The 27,856-nt window shown below is 38.6% G+C and overlaps 2 protein-coding genes across 6 annotated transcripts in view; both read left to right on the forward strand.

The window, feature by feature from the left end:
* Positions 1-12,216, forward strand: part of LOC107227406 — a 106,810-nt gene extending 94,594 nt beyond the window's left edge. For all 4 annotated transcript variants that reach the window (XM_046734511.1, XM_046734512.1, XM_046734510.1 and 1 more), the window contains 3 exons: positions 8,558-8,673; positions 9,242-9,575; positions 10,022-12,216. In XM_046734511.1, coding sequence (XP_046590467.1) covers positions 8,558-8,673; positions 9,242-9,575; positions 10,022-10,249 — 678 coding nt within the window. In that variant the 3' untranslated portion in view covers positions 10,250-12,216. The remainder of the gene's footprint in view (positions 1-8,557; positions 8,674-9,241; positions 9,576-10,021) is intronic.
* Positions 12,217-17,286: 5,070 nt separating this feature from the next.
* LOC107227407 (lysosomal acid glucosylceramidase) lies at positions 17,287-22,266 on the forward strand. Of its 2 annotated transcripts, none has more exons than XM_015668537.2 (8): positions 17,287-17,436; positions 18,860-18,983; positions 19,124-19,445; positions 19,858-20,120; positions 20,344-20,775; positions 20,884-20,963; positions 21,330-21,607; positions 21,989-22,266. In XM_015668537.2, exons 2-8 carry the CDS (start codon positions 18,941-18,943, stop codon positions 22,086-22,088), a joined length of 1,518 nt encoding a protein of 505 aa, XP_015524023.2. In that variant the 5' UTR covers positions 17,287-17,436; positions 18,860-18,940; the 3' UTR covers positions 22,089-22,266. The 2 variants fall into 2 exon arrangements, with proteins under 2 accessions (XP_015524023.2, XP_046590534.1); XM_046734578.1 differs by having other exon boundaries at positions 17,295-17,436; positions 18,903-18,983.
* The last annotated feature ends 5,590 nt before the right edge of the window (positions 22,267-27,856 follow it).

Below are 27,856 nucleotides of genomic sequence, written 5' to 3' on the forward strand. Positions count from 1 at the left end.
TAATAAAAAATTCTGATTCTGAATTCTGTGAATGATAATAAAACAGTTAAATTTTCAAATACAGTCTTGAATTTAGCTTCATCCTAAATGAGTAGAGTTTGTCGCTTGCAGGGTTAAACGAATACTCTCGAAAGGTTTCATTAACCGAATGAGTGATCGTTATGTTGAACGAGGGGAGTAATTTTATGCAACTGTTTACGATTTCCATGCGAGACAAAACGAGTTTCAAGCATGAAGATACAGGTATACTCGTCGGGTTGAACCGACAAGAGTAACGTTAATTTGTGGCAATTACTGGGATCGGAGCTCCCGCAGGCGCAGAATGTCTGTGATTTATGGAATGCGATCAATTAACTTAATTATTATCATCGGACCGAATGTAAAACGTGTCCCGATATCACGTGAATTTAGTTCACGCGTCGTTACTTCGTCACCTTGCTTATATTGTACACGTACAGGTATACATACATAACAATAACAATAACAATTCACTAGACAAACCGTGTATCTCCTAATTGGCGCAAAGTATCGAAGTAGGTCGTATAATTGAAATCGTTACGTCACAGAGCCAGATGAGCCTGATAACAACTTTTCTTATCTAGACCATTGGTCTAAGGCGTACAATAATAGTAGACGGTGATACAATCCAACGGTATCCAAAACTATCCCCCGACAATGAAGAGAAAATCGAACGTAAACGCTTCGTTGAAATAAAACGGGTAAGCTAAATCTCAAAATTTCGATTTTTAATCACTCGAATTTGATCAGATCGGCATCTCACTCACTCGAGTTTTATTTTTAGTACCAGTTGATGAGTCGCGTGAGAAAGAATTTTATCACCTCTATGCTCGGTTCTACATACGAATAGGTATACGACTTATCCACTATATACATACGTATAAGGTTATGTACCGATCACTTTTTTTTTTTTATTTATTTATTTATTTTTTTTCATTTCAAATAACAAGAAACGTTCAATCTTATCGGATGGAAATTTTTTACCACGCGTCAAACAGTCTCGCGTTTTTTTATTGCATAATCTACGCGGTTACACTACAATGGAATAAACACACCAAGGACAATTGCGAATCGCGCGCCATGTGGGCGTTATATTAAATCAATTATCTGCCAGCCTGCACTGAGAGAAATTTTTAATTCCGGTCACCGCTCAGTCCTTAAATATTTTCATATTTTACCACAATTGAAGAATATAGTTCTAGGTACAAAATGAAAATTAGTTTTGTAGCTGTTAACAGGAAGTCTAGTATCCGTTACTATTCCTTCTCATTACGATCGCTGTTACTAGATTTTCTTGTAACTGTTGCGAAAATTTAATGCTTGTGCAACAATAAATTGACATTAAAGCCTCGTTTAGCTAAAAAAGTAGAGTATAAACCTCAGAAACAGATTTTGCGTTGCAATTACCCAAAAAAGGGATCCAAATTGTACCTCGTTTTTCGTAATTCCAACAATATTCAAACAGTATTTTTTTTTTTTTTTTTCAACGATACCTGTTTTACTGACTTTTTCTAGTTACTGTAACAAGTGAAATTTTTCTCAGTGTGGCTGCAGATAATATGAATTTCTTTAGGTAATATAAAAAGTCACTTTTCCAAACACTTTGTATGTAATTAATTCATTCGTCGAGCAGCGGTGCAGCAGCTGCGCGATTTCGCGAGGATAAGCGAGGATATTTGCTGTGCGAAGTCCTCGAGGATGCTGCACAGAAGTAAAACGCCGCGTTTCAAACACTCGTCTCAGGCTGTTACGAGGATATTATGATACCTCGATGCCGCTTCGACTAGCACGTGTGTACGTACCTACCTACGCGTAAATGGAGACTCGTTTAATTTCTAATTTCTAACATCTCATTAGGGATTGAAAATTTATATAAATTATTCAACGATATTAGCAACTCGACGACTGCACGGATGCTAATGCCACGGATTACACTTGTCGTCGATTATAATTGGTTTGATTTGTTTACCTGCAGCGGATAATTATATGTCATCATTATACGACGATGCGTTAGACTTTCTTCCTTCTTTCGCTGGGTAATTGTACGAGTCGTCGAATAAAAAGCAAATACCTTTTAAATCATGCATGTTTCCTTAGCCAAATATCGACGAAATAAAAAGTTCCATGTTCAACCAAACCGAGTATGAATGACGAAGATTTCAAAATCGTCAGACTTGGGATCCATTCAACGGTTGATTTTAATCTTCGAAAGGAATGCTTAAAATTTTTCTTTATCGTAGAACGATTTGTCTACTTTTCACTACTTTTGTTCGGTTCGTTTCAATCGTAAATTAGTTCTTAATACGCTCACCTTAATCGGATTTTCAATGTACAACAAAATTAGAAAAATTATATCCAACTTACGTTACAAAAGTTATTGAAATATTGTTATCTGTTACAAATTGTTGCGATACAAAATTGCATACCCCTACTTAAAATTGTTTATGTACTCAAAGGATGTTCATTGGATAAAATTCAGTTCTACTAGCTCGATGAAGTTTAATGTCGTTTTTCAGCCTTCGTTGCATAATTTTTTGCGAAGGCAAAAAGTTCGTTGACCAAACATTGGCGTCGGTAAATCCGTGTAATAATTTCACGCAGTGTCTGCTAACGACGATAAGCAACGAATCATTCCGAAGGGGATGACAAGCAAAAACGACTTAGGGAAAGCTGCACGGGTATCGATGTGAAAAACCACGCGCGGCTATCTTCGGGGCACTCACGAGTTCGGTAAAACCAAGCACGCATGCGCGTCCGCAAGCACGAAAGCACGCAAGCACGGAACGGCAACGCGACTAAGTAAATGTTGATATATGTCAATCACAACACACGGCGAGAGTTCACTGTCTAAACAGCCTAGAGGCATCGCAGACACCGGCAGAGACGAACGTAGAGAGACAGTCCCATAGGTACGTTTTCCTATACATACGTACAGTGCTACGTACCCGCAACTGAACGACGGAGCTTCAATGCCGCAACTCGGTAATGTTACTATGTAGAAGTACAGACGGTGGTATTCATTGTGTACCGGAGCGGGGAGAAAAAAAAAATCCCTGTTATTACCGACACTTAAAGTGGCACTAAATAGTTACCGCTTGCCATACGTGCGGCTACTGTATATTTATAAATTGTTTGGGTGAAAATTCTTAATTATATTCGAATGGCTCTATACCTGCACAGCAGCTCTTGGATCTAACGTTCGTTCTAATTTTTTACCGTTTTGCTGGATTTCTTTATTTTTTGTTTATTTTTTTTCATTTTGATCTAATACCTTTCCAATATTTCAAGAGACACTTCCTCGATAGATCACCTCTTTGGTCTTCTACTATTTTCGACGTATTTCATACTCATTACGCAGATCCATGGTTTTGTTTGATCAACTGGAAGATGTGTTTAGAGACCATTTGATTCACTTGAAAATATGCAAAAAAATTCCATTGTATTATCTAATTCTGAAGTACAAATCTTGATGATTCGACTCTGACTCTTTGATTTCACGAGTTGATAGACATTACAAACAAATTTATTTTGCAACAAAGTGATCGTAATTTATGAATATTTCAATACTATGATCGCAATGCTGTTCGTGATTAGTTACACGACTGTAATTTCGATTATTGAAAAAAATCGTCTAAAACCATGACCAGAAACAGAATTGAAGTTTTCTTCATTCATGATCATTTCACATTCTGTTCAGGTGAGGCCATATTTTTTGTCTATTCAGCAGTTAAAAAGCAACAAATTTGACACCCTACACAAGGATTATAATCGAGAATCGTTTCACAAAGAGAATGAGTTACATGCATCTCTTACAACTAGTTCAATATGCGTTTCCCACTTCTTTTAAGACCGATCTCCAGATCTGATTGTACTGAAACAGTAAGTTGGGCCATGACGCCAGAACAAATTTTGAAACAGATCTTGCCAAAGCAAAGATTTTTGGTAATAAATTTGTGATAAGTGAGACTGCGGACTGAATAATTACATTAAGACGATGATACTTTGTGGAAAAGACGTTCAAGCGACGAATAAGTTAAACCGTCCGATGACCTCGCGATCGGGCTGCTATAAAGTTTCGTACTGTCATTAAATCGTTGGCTAATTGCCAATACAGTTTATACGGTGTGCCTTATATTTTACGTGATACTGTAACGCACCCACGCGCCGAACCTCGTCTACCATTCACGGAAGTCTCTGAACGTATCCTCAAAGTTAATGGCTCACAAATAAGATGCCTGAAAATGAGAGACACGTGGTGTTGAAGCGAGCGAGGTGCGAAACGAAGCCCGAAGCATGAGGAACGATCATCGGCGTTGTATCGATGAGGCGAAAGAAATGGATGTCGGGATTTTTTTTATGGTCGTTAGGAATCGCCCTGCTGGAGAATATAATGAGAAGCACATCGGTGACGTCCGATAATGGCGAAGCGAACCAAGTGTTGAAATCGCCTTTACCTTTGGGTTGTTCTTCTTCTTCTTCTTCTTCTTCGTAAGTTCTTCTCTCCTGAACACACAAAGGCTATGCTAATGATACTCCCGGTGCATTGACGGCTTCGTAAATATTGTGGAACTTGCCACGTTCTCGACTCACCGTTTTTTAATAATTTTTTTCCGGTGAAAGCCAATCGCTGCTTCTTTGTCGCATGAAATAACCCTTCTGGCCTGGACTGTAAACTCGGGACAATTCCAACTTGCAAAGTATAACCTCAGCAGCGCACGTGCGATTAATACAATTCATAAACGAAGCCAGTTTCACTGCTGCAAGCAGAATACGCTGCGTCCCAGGCTAAATCCGATATACCACGTCCCAACTAATTTATGTTCATTACGATAAAAGCCTCGCGATTAGATGAAGATCAAGATCAATTGCAATCTCTCAAGCACCCTTACTAATCTCAATAACATATAATGGTACAACCCTCGATTTTTTTTATTGTCAAGTAGTAAGTGGGCCAAATTTTGTGTTAGCGTAAAACTTTTTCAAGTTTGGAACATGAATGAATCAAATAGTATCGTTTGAAAAATTATGGAACAAACAGGGCTTGCCAGTCTCATTATTCTGAATTTCAACTTTAATTGGACTCTGTTACAATAAAATAAATAATTGGAATCATAGGGGCTATTCACAAAACGGAGCTACACAGCTTATGGACAGCCCAATATTATATACTGACGTTTCGTGAACATACACTCTATAATTATCGAGACATAATGTTTTATAACTGTAGGTACCAAACCATTTCGAGGTTATCACGTTATTTTCGTATCTTTTGAAACAAAATCGTTGAGGTTAATTGTTAAAATCTTTTCGAAAATGCAGCGTAAAGACTGGGGTAAGGTCAGGGTATATTTGTTTCCCTTTGCGATGAATCGAGAAACATATTTTCAATAACATTCAAAAAGCGTGGACATCTAGACAAAATCAGCATGGAAGTCGTAAAAATCCATAAAAAACCATCATGTCCCCGTAATACGAGTGCCGAGATTCCAACGTGCGTCGCAAATTGGCGATATCGAACTTCAGAATCAGAATCGATATCTGAATACCAGCCGCGCTCCAGTTTCTTCGATGGACATATTCCCGGCGGATCAGTAGATGATCGGAGAACGAGCTGCTTGACGACTCGTTCTGCCCCGTCGAGATCGTTGAGGACTAGGAAAGCACATTCCTGTCTAATCGACGACAAGCTCCGGGAAGTGGTGCATGGTTGTATAAGTGCATGTGGTACCTCGGCTCTCTCTTTCTCTCTCTCTCTCTCTCTCTGTTCCTCTCTCGAGAAGCGACATATTTGCATTTCACGCGGGGTCCCGATATCGACTGCGCCAGGTTCCTCCTTGCTTTGACCTTCAGCACCTCTTGGTAACCCCAATCAGATCATGTCTTCGACAGTCCGCGAGTCATTGGGCTTCAAGAAATGACGGCCAGTTGATCAGGGACTATTTTGTTTCGGCGATTGGTTCTTCATTAAAAACCGTAATGCGTGATAGTTCGCAAGTTATAATACATGGAAGTCCATTTCGAGAAGTACTTAGAGTACTTTTGAAGCATCGAAAATTGATTTTTGATGCACTTTGAAGACAAAAAGTAATGTTGACGATTCGGAAAGCAGTAACATGAACGAAACGGGTTTCTACCATTTCATGTTCTCCAATCGCAATCCAGTGTCTGTCGAATAACGGAGAACGGCGTTGAACGGTGAAAGGTATGATGTGCACCCGTAGGATTAAAGAGAGCCACAAAATATATGTGTAATCACATTTCTCAGCTGAGCGAATGAATGTCACTGAAAGTCGGCGTGCTCGTTTGAAATACAAGCCGTAGAAAAGTCGTCAATTAAGTTTCATTGCCTGCTCGAACTCTCTGCGTTGGTATCAATCGCCAAGAGTTCTCGGAGCGTTAACGTTACGAAATGTCAAACCGCATGCCCGATGTCCGATACGAAGTATTGAACGTGGAAGCTCATTAATAAGAATAAGCCCACTTCGTCTCAAGCATCGTTGAACATATTTCGTTTTGCGAGTTGCCGAGTTTCCTGGTTCCGTTCAACAACTGAACTCTGATCGGTGCCATTTCAGATAACAACGTCTATTCTATGCTAGGTCCTCGAGATACGCCGATCACATGTCTGTGTTAAGCCTTAACCGTCTGGATAACGTCAAATTTTGCCCACATTACGAAAGCTGACATATGTGTGCTGCGCGAATAATTGCATCGAGAAAATCTAACATAGCGTGAAAATCATTGACAAGTACGTGCGAACCTGTTACCAGCGTTCATCAAGTCCCGATAACGACCTCATCATCCATCACCGCAGTTATGATCTTCTTGTGCCATCAGGCCTCGGTGCTTTTGCACCGATTTACATGTGACGGATGAAGTCGTTGCGAGATATTTCGTCACATCCCACGAAGGAAATCCTATTTCCACACTTATTCACATGTCGAAAGCGAGAAGATAGGATCCCATTTGCAGACTGATGCGCAAATGATGAATTCTGGGTAATTATTCGAATGTCAGATCACATCGAGGATAAAACTTTGCCTACGCATGCATGTGGCGAGCAAAGGATTTCGATCATATAAATTGACGTTATTTGCGATGACATGATATACTAATGAGTCTCGGCTCAGTCCATTATCGACAGTTTGGAATCGTACCTGTCGTCGTGTTCTCGATTCTCTTCACACCCGTAAGCTGATTACATGCAGGAAGTGTCCAGCAGCTCGATGTGTGGTCGCTTCGAATGATCGCGGACATCGCGCGACCATAGATATAATATATCTATGGAATGACTCGCAGGATTGAAAGAACAAGCGGGAAGATTTCCATCTTTTGACTTATTGATGAATTGTTTTGTGAATTTTACTGACAATGAGCCTGAAACTGTTATCAGCTATATCCAGCATACACAGTGTTACTTGAAAATGAAATGCATATATCCTGAATTCAGGTAGAGGGACCCAATCTACCTAATACGGTTTTATACTGCCCGTGGCCCACGGACATGGTCCATACATTATCGCCATCTGAAATGAATTAAGTATCGCTTATAGTGCATTCCAAGACCTTTGGGCCACAGTCCAGACTACCGTAGAGCGTTTCTATGCATTCTAGGCAGTAAAATTGATCTCTTGGCCAGGACTCAGGATTGGTTCGTCGGGCATTGAATGCAGCGTGTCGAGGTCCGGTGTCCGAGGCAGCTGCATGTATAAGGCACCGTTCGTGAGATTCGGTTGAATATACAAAGGACACCAAGTTCGGAGAAGTAGCGATACGAGATAACGGTTCATGATACTTAATTAAGTCATCCCGCGGTTGGGTGTTCGTGTAATTAACGGCATCTAAGTGCACACTGCCACCGAGGTGGTATTCAAATTAAACAGATCAACATGACCACACAACGAGATCTTGGAACCTTACGTTACTTTTGTCCCGGTTCTATGCCCGATACGTAACCTCTGTTCAACCGGTCCCATGGTACTGTGCATTGTCCCGTGGAAATTGAGAAAGAAAAAAGTAGAAATGAATACGATTGTGAATCTATTTTCAAGACATCAACAGACTTTCAATAATTTTTCAAAATTTTCTCAGTCGACTGTTGTAAAAGTGTAGATATCTTCGACAACCGAAAAATAGTATTTCACAATCTTGATGCTTTTAAATTTGATCTGTCAAGCATTTGTCAATGTCACGACAGCTTTTTACTGGTATGGTACGACTAAAAAATCCTTTTAAAAAAACTGGAGAGGGTGGGCAAAATTATTTAACGGCAGAACGGTACTTGAATTAATCACTTCGCCCAACTGGTTGGCAGATACAAGCATCATTACAAGCATACATGCACATTTTATCCGTATCTGCTTGCGCACCACACTTGCTGGTTCAGCTCGTAACTCTGTTGGGCTAAGCGTATGAGTAATGCGGTGTCTCGCGGCTGCACCTCCTTTCGCAAAGCATTTGACCAACGTTCTTATATTCCAGGCATGTTTGCCTTACGAATAACTTGTTAACATTTCGTGGATCGTTCTTCATGTTGCAGGTGGTTTGGGTGACCGCAGTCCTGTGTCCGTGGCTTGTTGCCGCGAATAACCTGACTTCTTCCTTCACGTCACGTCGGCCCAGGGATCATCCGTTCAGAGGACACATCTCTGCCTGGTGCGGATTTATTTAGTATCTACTTATTTTTATTCCTGGTTAGCATTATACTTGCCTGAGTAGCGATCGTGCGTTCCCAAACACAAAAAATAACCGTATATTGAACAGTTCAATAGGGACCAAGAATAACCTGGAAATCAACGACGACAGAAAATGTGCCGTAAAATATGTAATCAAAGACAATAGTAATACGTGAAAAAGTCAATAAAATATGAGTTTCAGTCATGCACAGTGAGTAGCATAAAGGATTTTGCTGCTTGTGATGACTTCCATTCGAATTGTAATATTTGATAGTTGTACTATTTTGCACGATGCATCACCATATGACAGTTTATATGCTGTAATGTAGTAAGCGCCTACTAATCCACGACTTTGTTCAAATTTCAAATTTTAGTGCACCATAATTACTTGGCAATGACTTTAGAGTATATATGTTACCTGGGAGTTGGAATTGGATTTAGTTACGATTTAACAATCCTTCAACAAAGTTCCCATATGTACCCATTTTATGTTCGAAAAAAAAAACTGTTGGAAACACTTAATCTCATTTGATATGATCGTTCGGCAGGAACGTGCCGTTGGATGAAACGTCGAACAAGCGAATGACGTATCGTGAGATGCAGAAGATGCTGCGCCGAGAGGCTGGTGACGAAGGTAACCCGGTCGACTGCTGCCCAACCGATGCAGAGATGTCGGAACCGCTGGGTGGAACGAACCGGGATAACATGTACGTCGACCTCTACCGGGACGGAGAGAACAAGCAACGATTTTATGAATACTCTTGCAAAAAGGAGGTCCTCGACAAACCGTGCAGGTTCATCGACCGGAAGCTCAAAAGCCAATCTCGATGCGTACAAAAGTTCTCCTACACCTACGCTATCATTAAAACCCTCGATCACAAGGTTCGTTTCAGTTCCTCAACCTCCTGATATGAAAATAAGAAAATGTATCTCAGCTAAGCGCCTTTCGTTATGCCGAAACGGTGGTAATTTCCAAGTTATCATTACGGTTTGGACATTGTGACATAGTGTTAAGAATCATTACGGGAGATGTATTTATATGGAGATTCCATCCGGGTTTGCGGTTCTAGACTTTTCAATGTAGATTTTAATAACTATTCTGTAGTGAAATTATGAAAATTTCTATTTCGATACGTATGGGAAATTTATCACAATTTCATAATTTTTGTGGGGTTTCAAATATTTTTATGAGAAGTCCATGGTGTTTTGGGATTTTTTTATGGGAAATCCATGGTGTTTCGGAATTTTTTATGGGAAATTAATGGTGTTTTGGTAATTCTTATCAAAATTCCAAGGTGGTACAGAAAATAATTTTCTTCGGTTTGCAGGGTGGTTTGGGCGAGCACAGGCACCACCACGGACACCAGATACTGGCGGTCCCCGGAACTATAGCCGGGGGTTCTGGGTGGGCATTGGACTACATCAAAGTCCGAAGCGGATGCAGCTGCGAGGTTTCGCCAAAGCCCAAGAAGCAGAAAGCCTCGGCGACGAAGGCTAAAAGGGCGAGAAGCAAACAGCGACAGCCAAGAGACAACGATCCGGACTTTGAAGCCTGATTCACGCTTATCTGTTATAAATTCATATTAGAAATTCCGTAAATATTTGCCCTGGAATTTCCAATTTGTCCAGAAAAACTTAAAGGTTGTTTCCCGATGTGAACATGTTGCAGGGAATTCGGGCAAGAGTCAACCTGCGGAGTGAGAAATACGTCTTCTTATATCTTAGACATACGCGAAGTTTGTCGCTTAGTTGTTACAGGACCGCAGCTTCTGAAATCGCTTAACAAGCTTTCAAATTTTTCCGCACGGAAGTAAAACCTTGGCATGGTGGCGACGACCTTATTATCTTTGACCTACCATTATCTGGACCAATTGTTTTCGGCCTCATACCCACACACACGTGCGTCAAACAAAACTCATGTAATCATCGTATTTATTGTCAGAACTTTTACATATTAATACGTCAACATTTATATGATAGAGAAAAATAAGTGGCGGGAGAAGAATTTTTTACAAGAATTCTAGTTGACAGCCAATTTATTGTGGCTTTCAACTACGATATCGTGATTTTCTTCTTCGGTTTAGAGTCCCAATATACATCGATTTATCGATACACCGAAGTTCACTTTCGCTCGACTCCCTGTGGTCAGCTTAGGATCTGACTGATTGTTGGCTTTATTCGATAACGTGCAAAGAGTTTTCATATTTTAAACGTAGTGACAGAAATTTCAAAAGCGCTTCGTGACTCTCTTATCGCTTATAGGTGTTAATCGATATGGCAAAAATGTGGTTTATCACTCCGAATTTATCCAAATGAAACGTTAATGGATTTTTGAGATATTGAAATACAAGACCCTGCTCACCTTTTTGGTACTTATCAGCGCGACATTTCAGTGTGAGTCGGGATCAGTGAACCGAGGGGATATTCAATAAAACAAAAAGAAAAGTCTCGAGACCACTTTACACTAATAATTTAACTTTACGACGTTTAGGTTATAGTTTTTATATGCGGCCAGTTCTTATTAATTCTTGTATATGAAAATTTGTACCTATATTTGATTACTTCATGTATGATTAGATTTCTTCATAATTATCATAAGATTTACGCGCGCAGTTATGCCGCGCGTCAGTATTCTAAGTAATATCTGATTGTTTGATGGATCTGGGCGTATTCTGGGATGTAAATATATCCCGGATACAAATAAGAGAAGTAAAAATGTTAAGAAAAAAAATATTATTAAAATTTTTTTTTTTTTTTTTTAGCTCTACTAGAAAATATTTAATGAAATTGTCTATTGAATAGATTAACTAATTATATATGTATGTGTATATATATGCATATATACATATGTATAATATCGCGATACTTGTGAACTGACTAGAAAATGTACGTGGTGTGCCAATTATGACGCCATATCTTTGAGCAATCTGGTGTGATTGAAATTTAAAAATTGTGTTCGGGATTTTTTTTTCTCGCTCTTCTATTTCGAATTGTTTTGTTCTCTTCGATAGTAGATTATTATACATAGGCATGAAAAATTTGTTTAATTTCATTTCCGATAAGATCCTATCTACCGTCGACAAAATAATGAAAGACACTATCGCCGTAAATTCTTATTAGATAACATTGAAAATATCATTGGCATACCGATATTGAGAGTAACATTGATTGAAAAGTAAAGTCTTGTCAAACTCGATGATCATATAATATAGTGATTTTCGATCGATTTCTGTATTGAGTACGAATGAATTTCTCGAAGATGCAACAGTCGTTGGCTACTACACCATGTACAACATCATGTTGTATTTATGAATATGTGTTAAAATGTATCTAAAATGAAATTAGGATTTATTAACGTAATTGAATCATTAATTACTATAAATATTCTCACCCAATGCAATTATCGAGAGAGACTCGGTAGCAACATTAACTTTTATTAATTTCCGTGTATTATACAACACTTGGCCTCCAGAGACTAAACGCAGCTCTCTGTACATCCGTGTAAACATTGTACATAAACACTATTAATACAAATGTGAAATATTATTTCGTTTCAAATGCTTCATTCCCATTTACCTCATACGTATATTTGTCATGAAACGTTTAACTTCACTAATTTTCAAAACTTATTCAAATAATAATTCTTCCTCTATCGCTGAATGAAAGTTCCGAGTATTCGAACAGATATTTATTAATGAAATGTCCAAGTGTGCTCAAATAATTTCATCGTGAATTTTTTTTTTTTTTTTGTCACTCAAATTTTGGAGAAAGAGTCGTCTTCGTATTGCGAACTAGATACGTAACGTTTAAAAAACAAAATGTGGTTATCTGAACCAATTTTTTAGGATGCTAAAAATTATACTTCTACTAAACTGAAAAAGCACCAGAATTTTTAGGCAAGAAAGTATATTCTATCGAATTTTTTGCAGTGACATTTTCAAAGAACGCTGAGGTTTCAAAACAGGTTATCCATCGTTATTTGAAATAATTTTTTTTCCCAGTATTGCGCTTTTCGACAAAATTTTATTCTCTTATTTATTTTTGTGGCTCAATCGGGTTGTATCGAAAAAATCAAATAACTAAACAGAATTTTCTCAATTTTCAGTGAAATGAATATTAATTGCTACTTTCGCCATCTACTGGAGTTGGCTCGCATTATATAAGTCGAGAATATCTTCAGATAGGAGACTGCTACTTACCATTATCTATATTATCGACTGCTGCACATTCGACTATGCATTAAAGATGAACAGGATTCGCATGATAACATAATTAGTCAATATCTGTAGCTTCGTTACCAACAAACGTGGGATATGAACAGTTAATTGTACGTTTAGGTAGTGCACGATATTGAAGAGAAGGAAGGACTGACTTATCTGATTCCGTCCGTGACGTGTCAGTTGAGAGAAAAAAAAATCAAAAATTCTGAAACAGGGAAAAATTAGAACCAGAACAATAAGAAAACAATCCGATTCGGCTGGAATGCTATGTACAGTACGTTCATCTTTAGTCAACGTCCGTCTTGCTCCATTTCATCAAACAGCACCGTTATTATTTGACTGTCGTAGAATACCAGCTGTTGAAATATTGAATGTCTTATGCAGCTATATTGATTAGTTGAAAAAAGACACGGATCGAGTTACAAGCAAACGCAGATTATGAATAAAGACATAGGGGAGACTGGTACAAAGTGTTCCTCTCGACAATAAAATAACATTATTGTAAAATTTGAGGAACTTGGGTTTTTCTTTTTTATTAATGTGTATTGAAACTATGGCGCCTTTTCTACAACTGCTGGAATAAAATGTTTGAGTGAAGCTGCTTCCAATATTTAAAAAAAATAATATTGCCAAGCACTAGAAAAGGATTATTTTATACACACCTGTGTGTGAAATGATCCCCATTGCGAAGGATCGACAATAACGCCAAATGGTTACGTGTACCTCGTTTTGCGTAATTCCAACAATATTCAAACAGTTTGTTATACCGTAACCTATTTTACTGAATTTTTTTAGTTACTATAACAAATGAAATTTCTCTGTGCATGATGCTAGCACGCCCTGATGACTACTCATAGTCGTTGACGGAAGAATATAAACACAGTTGCTGTTATGGACTTTGGTGTGACAACTGATAGTCGTCGTGCGCTTGCACCCCTTGAGATGTTCCAACGGCAGAGTTGAAAACTTACTGCAGAACATCATAGAGTTACCGATTTCGACATGATGCTGGCTGCATTCACTTTCCGAGTAACACAGTCTTTGAAAAGGTAAGCCCATGCCAATACTTGGCCTGTGTGTAGTGTCTGCGAGACCAAAAGGTATATATGTACATGCGGTCCATGTACGATATTAATATATATGATCCATTTACGATTAATACGTGATGCACACTGTGAATTTTATACGTTTCCAAGAGACAAACTAGATTACCTACAATAATACGTCTATAATATGGAAATAGAAGAATTATTCATTTCGAATTGCGATTCTATTCGAAACGCGCTCGATGTATTCCATAACATTAATATTCATAATTATTCGAACAACCATTTCATTTGCTCTCGATCTTGAATTTTCGTAGGCATAGAATCGAAACGCTGTTTTAGCTAGTCGCAAGTAAAGTATCTACGTTGGGTAGAGGAGTAGAATTGTTTTTCAAAAAGGATTCGGATGGAAAAAAATTCAAAGTAACTATGATACATAACGCATGCGCTAATTTTGATCGAGATCAAATGGATGCTTCGTATATGAGACAGTATAAGGAGAGATTGAACGAAGCTTCTTAAAACTTCCAGTGTATTTCAACACACATTTGAAAGGTACGAGCAAAAATTTTCATCATCTAACTGTCGCAGAACGGCAGCGTTATTAGCTGACCCATTAACTGAAGAATATATCTTTAGTCAATGGCTGACCATCGAAGGGCCTAGCCGCTTGGGTCTGGAATCGGAAGGAACGATAAAGTCTGAAATATGAAAACAAGAACCATCATACATCATACATACATAGTATTAATGTTCGAAACCCTATTTTGGATGTCGGATGGTCAGAAAGTGACGTAACCAATCTAAAATCAGCTAGCCGAATTCCTCAGTCTGGAAGCAATCGCGCACCAGAGCGGACGTATGAGAATCGCGCTCCACAGATTTCGAGTTCCGGGTTATCTACTTCCTAGATCCTACGCTCCGGGTCCGCTACCTGGCTAAACTCGACTTCCAGGACAAGCGCTTCGTAGTTTCTGCTCTCCAGGTCCGCTACCGGGTGAAACTCGACTTCAGGGACAAGCGTTTTGTGATTCCAGCGCTCCAGGTCCTCTACCTGGTGAAATTCAACCTCCAGGACAAACGCTTCGTAGTTCCTGCGCTTCAGGTCTGCTACCTGGTGAAACTCGACTTCTAGGACAAGCGCTCCGTAGTTTCTGCGCTCCAGGTCCGCTACCGGGTGAAACTCGACTCCGGGGACAACCGCTCCGTAGTTCCTGCGCTCCAAGTCCGCAACCTGGTGAAACTCAACCTCCAGGACAAGCGCACCGTAATGCCTGCGCTCCAGGTACGGTACCTGGTGAAACTCGACTTCCAGGACAAGTGCTCTATAGTTCTGGCCGTCCAGGTCCTTGACCTGGTGACTTTTTACCTTCAGGACTGATTTTCTGTAGACTTAGCTTTCCAGGTCCTCCACCTGGTGGATCTCGACCTCCAGGCACTCCGTAGTCTTGGCTGTACAGGTCGTTGACTTGGTGACTTTTGATTTTCTGAGGAGGAGGAGGATGAAGAAGAGGAGGAGGAGAACAAGGAGGACCAGAAGGAGGTTTCGAACGAGGAGGACAAGGAAGAGAAGGAGGAGAAGGAAAAGGACGAAGTGGACGAGGAGAACGAGGTGGTCTAAGGTGCTTGCAGGTGGTCGGAGTTGGTAGGAGGTGTTCGGAGATGGTTGGAGGGAGTAGGAGGTATTTGGTGGTGGTTGGAGGTGATCGGAGGTGGTTGAGGAGGCCGAGGACGACGAGGAGGACGAAGGTGGTCGGATATGGGAAGAGGTGGTTGACGGTAGTTTCAGATGCTCGGAGGTAGTTGGGGTGGTTGTTGGTGGACGCGGTTACGCGTCTTCTCACGGGGATGATCGACATTTCTAAGTCGCAGTCGACAAGTAGTCTTACGTACTCACTTTGTACCGACTCAATCTCAAGCTTCCATACCGACACTACTTTATGCCGAAAACTGGTCACAAAAATTTATCCAAGGGTATTTGTCTTTATATTTTTCAGTCAACGTCATAGTGGTCGCACTCGGTGAGTATAGCGTGCGGACACCGTGAGTGCAAGCTGATGAAGTTGTATTTACCGTAATGCTTGTCGATAATGTAGAACTTGGCCTTATCACAAAGTCCCATAAAGGTAGCTACTAGGTCTTTATAAATCTTCAATCAACGATCTTTCAACACATTATATTTTTCCAAGATTAAGACAGCCGTCGTGTTAAATATATATAATTCCGAAATTACATAATATTGATTCTTGTTTCCTATATGTAATGATACAATATATATCATTTCTAATAATGTTTTTAATTCTATACCTTCCGGATTGGTTTCAAACTTACAAATGATGTGCAACAGAAAATGCAACGCAGTATAATGTATATTTCCATAGCCTTTTGTACGTAAGCTTTGCAACCTCCTCCATTATTTCTTAATATAGGCGATTGTTACTCCAATGTTCATGCGGATGAAAATTACATTTTTTCGACTGGGCTTTGTAACAAAACATTGAAGAATCGTGAATTTAGATACCATGCTATTCAATTTCATTTTATGCGACACATATTGTCAATAATTTTTGGAGTCTTCTCACATTTGTATGTCGTCACGCGCGTGATGACTCAAAGTGCGACGCATATGAGAACATTTGTCGCATAGTGATATTACATTGTTTAATATTCTGTGACAAAAATTAAGATAGCTAGCAGTAAAATTTCACACGATCCGAAATAAATTTCATATTTGTTTCATACGGATATAAGTGCATACGTACGTATGTGTGAAATTTGTTCCTGCAGGTAGTTTAGAAATAAAATATACGAAAATATACGTGTTGAAACTTTATTTATATTTGTAAAAATCTATGCTTGTATAATAAAATTTGAACGAACTCAAATAGATTTGATATTCAAACTTTTGGGGCAATTTGCTCTACAAACTAGTCACGATTTATATGCCTGTTCAATTTGGATCACATTTACACAGTGAAAATAAACAAGAATATTTGAAATATAGTAAATATTTGCCAACGAAATGTGGTGAAAGAATTGCTGTATCGTTTTGCCAAAATGTGATATGATTCAAGAGAAAGTGAATATGAGAATAGCAATTTGCGAGAATCATAAAAATGTTTCTTGCTGATTGTGAGTGAGAAATGGCCAGATCAACAGTTTTTGTTGCTGTTATTCTTGTGTATTCATATCCGAGGTATTATCGTTTGGTAATAATATCATCCGCATGACGGTTGCAGGCATTTGATCATTTATTTCCTCATCAACAATATGTATGCAGCATTAAGTAAAAACACAATTGCGCATGGAGAGAAAATGTATGAAAAGCTGGCGCGGCAGAGACAGACGCACAGTGCAAGTTGAACTTACTAAATCACTCAGTCAGTATTGCACACTAGGTTTATTCCAGGTGCATTTGAAGCGGTCGTCGTGGAATAAAAAGCAGCTGTCGAGTTGACGAGAATAGTGCTAGGAAAGGTAAGGTTCATAAACGAAAAATCAATTTTCAAAATACAAAAAATGAACGTAATTGGGACTTCTGAGACTGTGTGCAAATGTCGAGGGTATTTTTAATCTGGAATTTTAACTAACAGACTATTTTCGAACTATTCTTCGGAAACACAATCGTATAATATTATAAGTTGCTACGCATACGAAAGCTAAAAATTTTGTAAGAACTATTTTTCAACTGTGAATTTTTATAGTTAATGTGCCATAAAGACCGACGCAGAAGCTTTTTTTTAATATTCTTTGCTTGAATTTTCCATAACGTTGTCAAAATATGGGAAAAAATTAGTTGGCAATATGGCAACTATTCCGAATAGATTGGAAAGTCACTTCCAAACGTGCATATTAAATTCACACTCATCGCAGTTAAAATAAAACATTCAGTTACCGATGTATTTCAAAGTAAATATTTTACGGCATGTGTTTCCCGTCAATAGTGAATTATTTACGTTCTCTGTAAATTATGTACAGTTGTAATTTCGCTGGTAAAGAATATAATTTCTAATCGAACTATAGAACCACGTTACATTTTAAAAATATTTCCGAAGTAGGTGACGTAAGTATAACTTGAGAATCGCGGGTTAAATTTTCTAAAAATACACTTATACAAAAACAGTGAAATTCTTGAATGACCAAATGATTTTTTTGGGTTTCAAAAACTGGAAAATTGAAAAAATTTGATTTTTGACGAAAAACACTAATTTTTTTCTGTTGAAAATGTTACAATCAAGAATCAAACCAAGCTATTTCGAAAAACATAGTTTTTTTTTTTTGTGCTAGCGAAGACTCCGTTGTCACTGTTCTACTGTGTCGTTAATTGCATCGTTACATTCCTACGAATTTCAAATAGACGCAATATGCTACATTGCAAAAATCAATAGTGCGAACGAAAGCTTCGCGACAATATGGTTACAATTTTTTATTTGTATTGCAACAAGTGTAATAGAAAGCGCGCAAAGAACGTGAATATTATCCTCTTGTGAACACTTGAAATAATATTCGATATCGTTTGCAGTTCAGTTGACAGAGTTCATCTACGACTGAAAAGGCAAACTTTCCATCCAAAATATAAATAATGTGGATTGTTTATTATTCTGAAATGATTCATGCACGTTTGTGCAATGTTATGTGGATTGCCTCACTAGACTATATTTTGATGTTTGCTAGTAGTTGAGACGTTGAACTTTGGTTAACTAATCAGTGCTTTCCCAGGTGGCACACTTTTCGCAATGTCGATTATTAGTTTACTGCTAGTTGAAGTCGAAATGAAAAAAATTATTATACTGCAACCGTCACATGTCGGAACTCTGTTTTTCATTAATCTAAGAGTTCTTATTAACGTTATCGCTCATGCATAATAACTAACATTGCAAATAATTATTACTGCCCGCAGTTACAGAAGACAAATTGATTCCAAAAAATACGAATTTTCGCAGTAAATCTATTGCACTGAGTAATTGACCAAAGAAAAGTCATGCGACGTTGCATCTTGTTCCTGGCCACGTGGATATGCGCAGGTAAATTTTGAACCCAATTCGTTGAATCGGACAATTATTTGACATTGATTTCCATGTGATTCCACCCAGTGGCGAATGATTTTTAATATATAAGGCATTCAGAGAAGTACGCACCTACAATTGAATATTGAAATTTGCAGTAGGAAGTCATCCTTGTGTACATCGCGATTTTGGAAACAATGGAACAGTCTGTGTATGCAATGCTACCTATTGCGACAGCACTCCGGTACCCGAGGTTCCGGATGTTGGTTTCTATATCCGATACACGTCGTCTAAAGACGGCTTGAGGTTTTCCAAGACCGATGGCGTTTTTAGCAAAGAAGTGCCTACTCATTCTGACAGTTTCCGACTAGACCCCAGCATCACTTTTCAACCAATTCATGGATTTGGAGGCGGTTTCAGTGACTCAGCGTGCATAAACATAAAAAACTTGAGCTCAGGGGCCCAGGAGAACTTAATGAGGTTGGTAACAATTGTAACGGAACCCAACAGATGACAGACTAAGACAGACTAAATCAGGCTAAGGCTATAATCTCACGTACTGCACTTATAACCGCATTGTTGCGTGTGTTGAGAGTGACCATGATCAAAATATACGTTTGTTTGAAAATTATTACTTCCATAAATCAACAACATAAGACCAAATACCGAATAGCTACCTATCAGCAACAGTATATTCTTGTTGGGTGTGATATGATTGGACAGTATATGGAGTTAATCACCAGTTATATTACACCGTCAAGAGTTTGGATACGATTCTCACATCGATATTAGCAATTCTTAATTTCCAACCGTAAAAGTATACAGTACCTAAGTTAGAATCGTTCAATATCCGGTTTATTCTGTAATACATTTTGTGATAACGAATTTCTAGAACATACTTCAGTAAGGAAGGTAGTAATTACAATTTTGGACGTATTCCGATTGGTGCAACTGACTTTTCCACAAGAGCATATACCCTCGATGATCACGACGGAGATGTGCTACTGGAAAAATTCAGTCTAGCACAGGAAGATATACTCTACAAAATACCAGTGATGAAAAGAGCTTTGGAAATTAATCCGGACCTTAAACTTTTTGCGGCAGCGTGGACTGCTCCACCTTGGATGAGGACGAATCACAATTATACAGGTTACGGTGTGTATTGCACAGCTCGTATCATATTTTGATCAACGCTAAATCATCTTTCGTGCTACGTGAATATTTCGTTGAAAATCGTTTCAATCCGTAAGCTTCAAATCTTCAAATTTTCGAAACGACATAGATCTATTGCAGAATTTGATCCTATTTAACTACTTTCTTAGCTCGTAGCTTCTGTTGAAAAATCTTTGAATTAAACTGCAATTTCTTTGATTGACAGGATTTCTACTAGAAGAATACTATCAGGTTTACGCCAACTATCTTTTAAAGTTTATGGACAAGTATAAAGATCACGGGCTAGAAATGTGGGCTCTGTCAACGGGTAACGAACCTTGGATTGGTACCATAAACATATCTCACTATGGGGCTATGGGCTTCACACCAAAACACATGGGCAAGTGGGTTGCAAATAACCTCGGTCCAACCATTAGCAAATCAAAGCATAACAGAACTCTCATTCTTACTTACGACGACGTAAGATCACACCTGGATTCGTTCATCAATATAATGTTTGAGAACGAATTAGCCAGGAGTTACATAGCGGCCATTGCTATTCATACGTATGAGGACACACTGTATCCCACAGTCCTAGTTGAAAAAATTCACCAAGATTACCCCGACAAGTTCATATTCATGACCGAGATTTCTACGGGTAAGTGATATCACGATTTATGCGTATTACACACTGTAGACATTGCGAATGTGCATAACGATTTATATCAATTCGTAGCACGGCGTAATAGTGTTTTGATTATTGCAGGGGATCCACAACCAGACACTGGACTTGTACCTTTGGGATCTTGGGACTTTGCCGATGTGTACATAATGGAAATGTTCCAAGTATGTAATTAAATTACTGAGTATTTGTTGGCTTAATACACAGTGCAGAATTAATTATGGAAATATTTTCCACGTGATTGCTGTAAATATTCTATCTTGGAAATCAGATATAGTGCTGCGGAACACGTTTATCAATAGATAATACAATATATTAGCTCTGAGTGTAAGGACTCAAAGTTTTATGTAACAAGTAAAACACACATTTGCTCGAAGCAAATGATTTTTATCCGGAAAATGAAATCACCTGTACTCTATAGTTGGAGCCGATGATGAAAGCTTATCTCATTTCTTTTCATAATACTGTAATAATACTTTGTTCAAGTGAAACAATTGATGGTTCGTAATTAAAAAATGTTCATGTTCCAGAATTTTGAAAACTGGGTAGCTGGATGGGTGGACTGGAATCTCGCTGTGAACATGTACGGTGGGCCCAATTATCTAGGCAATTACAAGGATGCTGCAATTATCGTGAACGCGGAAGTCGATGAATTTTACAAACAACCGTTATACTACGCCCTTACACATTTCAGCAAGTTCACGCCACCAGGGTCGATAAGGGTAGGACTTGCTCATGGCAATACATCAGTCAAAGCTATGGCTTTCGAAACACCCAAAGAAGAGATGATTCTTCTAATATATAACAAGTAAGGAGAAGTCTCTACACGACTTTCAAAGAAACAGGCACAGTTCGTGAAATTGAAGTTATGATCACTAAAACTTGTTGAGAACTGTACCTAAGATTTTATCTCAAAGACATCATTGCGGAAATTTTGAACTGATATTATACATTTTAATTCAAGTTATAACGACCAATCAAATGTATTTTCACATGCACTAAGAGCTTACGATTGACAGGAAACTGTGGTGCTTATCTCACACTACTCCAGCTGTCCTGCTCAGTCGATAACGATGTAATAATGAGACTAATGATAATTCAGGTTCTCACTTAACGTGGGCACTTTCCATAAGCGATTTCTCACTTGTTCATTGCAGAACTTGTTTTGAAATATAGTTTTTTTTTTCAGTTGCACAACAGACCAAAATGTTGCTATTAATGATCCAAGAAGAGGAAACATCCACTTACATTTGCCACCAAAATCAATTCACACCATTTTGTACAAATGACGCACATGGGAATACTGAATATATGCAGTGTGTAGAGAAATTATAGTGTTCCAACGAAGTATTTCTATTGAAATAACGTTTACAAATCGAATGAATTGAGAAATTATACGTCAGCGAATTGCTTCTTCATTATATGTACAACTTATTTGAATAAAACCGTCGTGAATATTTAATCGTGGATCACGTTACCAGTTCGATGATTTCTTTGTACTTGACGTATTAAACTTCTAATTCTCGGTAATTAATAATAGACCGAGCGATATAATTAGAAAAACAAAAGATACTGAGTGGTTAGACGTAGAAAAGCTGATTCCATTACATAAGACGTTGACTCATGCATGAATATAAAGGCAGTTGCCGTAATGGGCTTTGGTGTCACAACCAAAAATCGTCTTGCGCTTGCGCCCCCTGAGATGTTCCAACGGTAAAATTGAGAACTTATTGCAGAACATCAAAGAGTTACCGATTTCCACATGATGCTGGCTGCATCCACCTTACGAGTAACACAGTCTTCGCAATGGTGAGCCCAAGCCAGTACTGAGCCTGTGTGTACTTACCGACTTGTCGGCGATACAAGAAATTAATGACGAGACTAAAAATCTTCCAATATTCCAATCCAATATCCAATAGCAGAACAATGATTTAATTGAAGTATACGCGCCCAAGAGAAAAATGTATGCATAGATCATAAATAATAATAGATTTGATGTCATAATGATGCAGAGACCAAAAAGTATACATGTATATGTGGTTCAGGTACGATATTGTTATATATGATACGTTTAGGATTAATACGTGGTGCATGCTACGAATTTTATAACTTTCCAGGAGACAAACTGGATTATCTACAATATTACGGCTATAATATAAAAAGAGAAGGATTATTCATTTCGAAATGGGATTCTATTCTACGAGCGCTAGATTTATTCCATAACATTAGTATTCATAATTATTTCAACAACTTTTCATTTGCTCTCTCGATCTTGAATTTTCGTAGGCGTAGAAACGAAACGCTGATTTAGTTAGTCGCAAGTAGAGTATCTATGTTAGGTAGAGAAGAAGAATTGTTTTTCGAAAATTGTTTGGGGGAAAAATTATTCAGAGTAACTGTAATACATCACGAATGCGCTAATTTTGATCGAGATGAAATTGATGCTCCGTACATGAGACGGTATTTAACGCAGTGTAGTAATTTAAAGACCTGATAAGGTGATAGCGAGAGAAAAAACGAAGCTTCTTGAAACTTCAAGTGTATTTTAGCACACATTTGGAAGGTACGAGCAACATTTTTTATCACCGAACTGTCGCAGAACCGCAGCGTTATTAGCCGACCCGTTACCTGTGGAATATATCTTAAGTCAACGGCTGACTATGAAAGGGCCTGGCCGCTTGAGTCTGGAATCGGCAGGAAGGATGAAGTGGGTATTTCTTGTATAAAATGTGAAAACTGAACTCATTACACATCATATCATATGATCATACATCATAGATCATACATCTTCACACATCACATCATACATGATAATACATAGTATTAAAGTTCGAAACCAAAGTTTGGATGGTCAGATGTTCAGAAAGAGACGTCACACAAAATTTTTTTTCTCTTGACATCATCGATCTACTTGAAAATCTGCTAGTCGAATTTCTCAGTCTGGAAACAACCGCGCAGTACATCGGACGTATGGGAATCGCGCTCCGCAGATTTCAAGTATCGGGTTCTATACCTCCTGGATCCTGCGCTCCGGGTCCACTTCCCGATGCAACTCGACTTCAGAGACAAGCACCCCGTAGTTTCTGCGCTCCGTGTCCACTACCTGGTGAAACTCGATTTCCAGGACAAGCGCTCCGTGGTTCGTGCGCTTCAGGTACAATAAGTGGTGAAACTCCACTTCCAGGACAAGCACTCCGTAGTTTCCACGCTCAAGGTACGCTACCTGGTGAAACTCGACTTCCGGAACGGGCGCTCCATGGTTTCTGCGCTCCAGGTCCACTACCTGATAGAAGTCGACTTCCAGGACAAGCGCTCCGTAGTTCTGGTTGTCCAGGTCCGTGAGCTGGTGACTTTTGATCTTTAGGACCAATTTTCCGGAGTTCTGGCTATTCAGGTCCTGCACCTAGTGAATCTTGACATCTAGGAAGAGCGCTTTGTAGTTCTGGCTGTCCAAGTTCTTGATATGGTGACTTTTGACAAAGCGCTCCGTGATTCCTGCGATTCAGGTGCGCACCTAGTGAAAATTGGCTTACAGGACAATCGCTCCGTAGTTCATGCGCTCCAGGTACGGTACGTGGTAAAACTCGACTTCCAGGACTAGTGCTCCGTAGTATCTGCGCTACGAGTCCACTACCTGGTGAAACTCGACTTCCAGAACAGGTGCTCCGTGGTTTTTGCGCTCAGGGTACGCTACCTGGCGAAATTTGACTTCCAGGACAAGCACTCCATAATTTCTGCGCTCCAGGACCATGACATGGTAAAACTCGACTTCCAGAAAGAGCGCTCCATAGTTTCTGCGATTTAGGTCCGCTAACTGGTGTAACTCGACTTTCAGGACAAGAGCTCCGTGGTTCTTGCTTTCCAGGTCCTAGACCTAGTGACTTTCGACCTTCAGGACGAAATTTCCGTAGTTTTCCAGTTTTTCGTAGCCCTCCATGGTTCCTGCGCTCCAGGTCCGCTACCTAGTGAAACCGGACTTCCAGGACTAGCGCTCAATAGTTCTGGCTGTCCAGGTCCTTGACCTGGTGATTTTTAACCTTCAGGACTAATTTTCAAGTTTACAAGTTTGATTAATGGAAACGTCATGTTTTGTAGTATCGATCCAATAAGCATGCTTCGGATAACATTTTGAATCAGCATAAGAACCGAACGACCAGAATAAAAAAATTGCAATTACAATTGGGCATTAATCCTTACACAATATTATTGATGTTTTCTAATACTCGAAATATTAATTAGTATTCGCGGTATGATCCGAGGTGGTTGGTGGTGGTTGGAAGTGGTCGGAGGTGGACGAGGAGGAGGACGAGGAAAACGAGGAGAACAAGCTGGACGAGGAGGACGAGGATTTGTGCATAGTGAGTGTAACATTTTTATAATATTTAATGGCTATTGTAATTATATTTCATCTGAAATATTACAAACTTGTCACGTTTACAATAAATTATTTCAATTCATTTTTCGCGCAAGCACATATTCAGTAGCTATGAATAAGCTTATTCAATTAATTATATTATGAATTAATCAATTAATCAATTAATTACTCAATTATATTAATCCTCACACAATATTTTCGATGTGTTCTTATACTGAAAATATTTATTACTATTCAAGGTATAACCTGAGGTGGTTATCGGTGGTTGTTCGATGTGGTTGAAGGTGGTCGGAGGTGGACGAGGAGGAGGACGAGGAGGACGAGGATTTGTGCTGGGTGAGTGAAACACTTTTATAATATTTGATGGCAATTGTAATTATATTTCATCTGAAATGTTACAAACTTGTCACGTTTACAATAAATTATTTCAATTCATTTTTCGTGCAAGCACATATTCACTAGCTATGAATAAGCTTATACAATTTATTATATTATTAATTAATTAATTAATTATATTAATCCTTGAACAATATTTTTGATGTGTTCTTATACTAAAAATATTCATTACTATTCAAGGTATAACCCGAGGTAGTTCGCGGTGGTTGCGGGTGATCGAGGTGGGTGAGGAGGACGACGAGGACTTGCACACTGTGAGTATAACATTTTTATTATATTCATTAGAGTAGGAGTAGGATCAGGAATAGAAGTAGAATCAGGAGTAGAAGTAGGAGTAGGATCAGGAGTAGGAGTAGTAGGAGTAGAAGTAGAAGTGGTAGAAGTCGGAGTAGGAATAGGAGTAGTCATAGTAGTAGGAGTTGGAGTAGAGTAGGAGTAGAAGTAGATGTGTGCGGGGAGGGGCGGGAAGGGGATATTATCATATCAAGTTATCAGTAATAAGCAATTGCGGGTAAAATATTAGCTTACTTTTGTAAGTATTTATGAATATAGCCTCTATGAATATTCATTGTTGGTATATAAGGTCTGGCAATGTACCTACTTTCTGTAAGAGATGTTGAAGATTTTCAACATAATTATGTTTCAGTTCTGTGCCCCACCTAGTGATCCACTAGTACATATCCTCCGACGTGACATCGCTGTGCTATTAAGATGCAAAAAGCTCATCTCTTCTTGCCATTGTGCTTTCAGCCATTGTTGTGCTGTGTGTTTAAAATTTAGGACAGTATATAATATAGAATAACAGGTACAGCTACGAATGCAGCACTACAATAAATCTTATAGAAATGAGCTCTCATTGAGATTTCTCTGTATTTATAACTCGACGCGAAAAGGCAAAAATCAATGTAATGCCATCTGTAAGGTAATTGGACTGGTATTTGCACTACGAGAACTCGTTGGGCATTTTGTAGTGAAATTTGAAAAATTGTTGTACAAGAAATTAAATAACTATAAGAATGAATAAAAAATATTATCTCCAATAGTGAATGTAGCTAATACAGCTTTAACCGTATATTGATTATGTTAATGATCTATTGTGACAAGATCGGAATTAGATAAGCTCTCTAAATACTCTTTTCTAGTCTATTAATTTATATCATGTATACGTAAATGTATGTTTCTTCAGTTTATACAATCACTGCACTAGGATTACCCTTGCCATGTTTTATGGTGCGCTTGTGTAATTTGTATATTATTAACCTTACGTTTTACTCTATTTGCGACAAGTTGTGAGTTTTTCTAATTTCGTGGCAATTATTTATGTACATGTATGTGTATATATGTATATGTATACTTATGCATGTGTATGTACATATATACACATATTTAAAACTAGACTTTTACAACAAACACAGAGGTCTTAGTATATTCACATACAGATTTCTGTGTATAGGTATACTTGAACTAAAATATCCTTATCTCTAATACGGAGTTCTTCGTAATTCGCATTTGTTCTTGTGGCCCAATGTCCTACATACGATGGCAAAAATCGAGATCCAACTTAACTGAGTCTCAAAGCTCTGTTGACATAAAAGTAGCTATTTGATAGAAATTATAGTTTATAGTTTACACAGCCCATTGCATGATATTTCATTACAAATACATATGTTTCAATGTATTTAGGAATAATTTATCAAATATACGATAAAATTGATGCACCGGATCATCGTCGACTTTAACTTTTGAAATGTCCTACCATTTTCGAACACCTCCTACCTCCCCCTGCCACCTCCGACCATCAATGGCCACTTTCGACCACCCCCTATCACCTTCTGCCAGCGCCGACCACCTCCTACTATTTCCGAACACCTCCAACCATCCTATTTACCTATATTACTAGATTAGCTATGATATGAAAAGAGAAGAATTATTCATTTCAAAATGGGATTCTATTCGACGCGCGCTCGATGTATTCCATAACATTAGTATTCATAATTATTCCGACAACTCTTCATTTGCTCTCTCGATCTTGAATTTTCATAGGCATAGAATCGAAACGCTGTTTTAGCTGGTCGCAAGTGAAGTGTCTGCGTTGGGTAGAGGAGCAGAATTGTTTTTCGAAAAGTATTTGGATGGAAAAAAATTCAGAGTAACTGTGATACATCACGGATGCGCTAATTTTGAACGAGATGAAATGGATGCTTCGTATATGAGACGGTATTTAACGCTGCGTAGTGGTTTGAAGACCTAGAAAGGTGATAGGGAGAGAAAGAACGACGCTTCTTA

Source organism: Neodiprion lecontei, chromosome 3 (genome assembly GCF_021901455.1).
Source record: "Neodiprion lecontei isolate iyNeoLeco1 chromosome 3, iyNeoLeco1.1, whole genome shotgun sequence".
NCBI classification, from domain to species: Eukaryota; Metazoa; Arthropoda; class Insecta; order Hymenoptera; family Diprionidae; genus Neodiprion; species Neodiprion lecontei.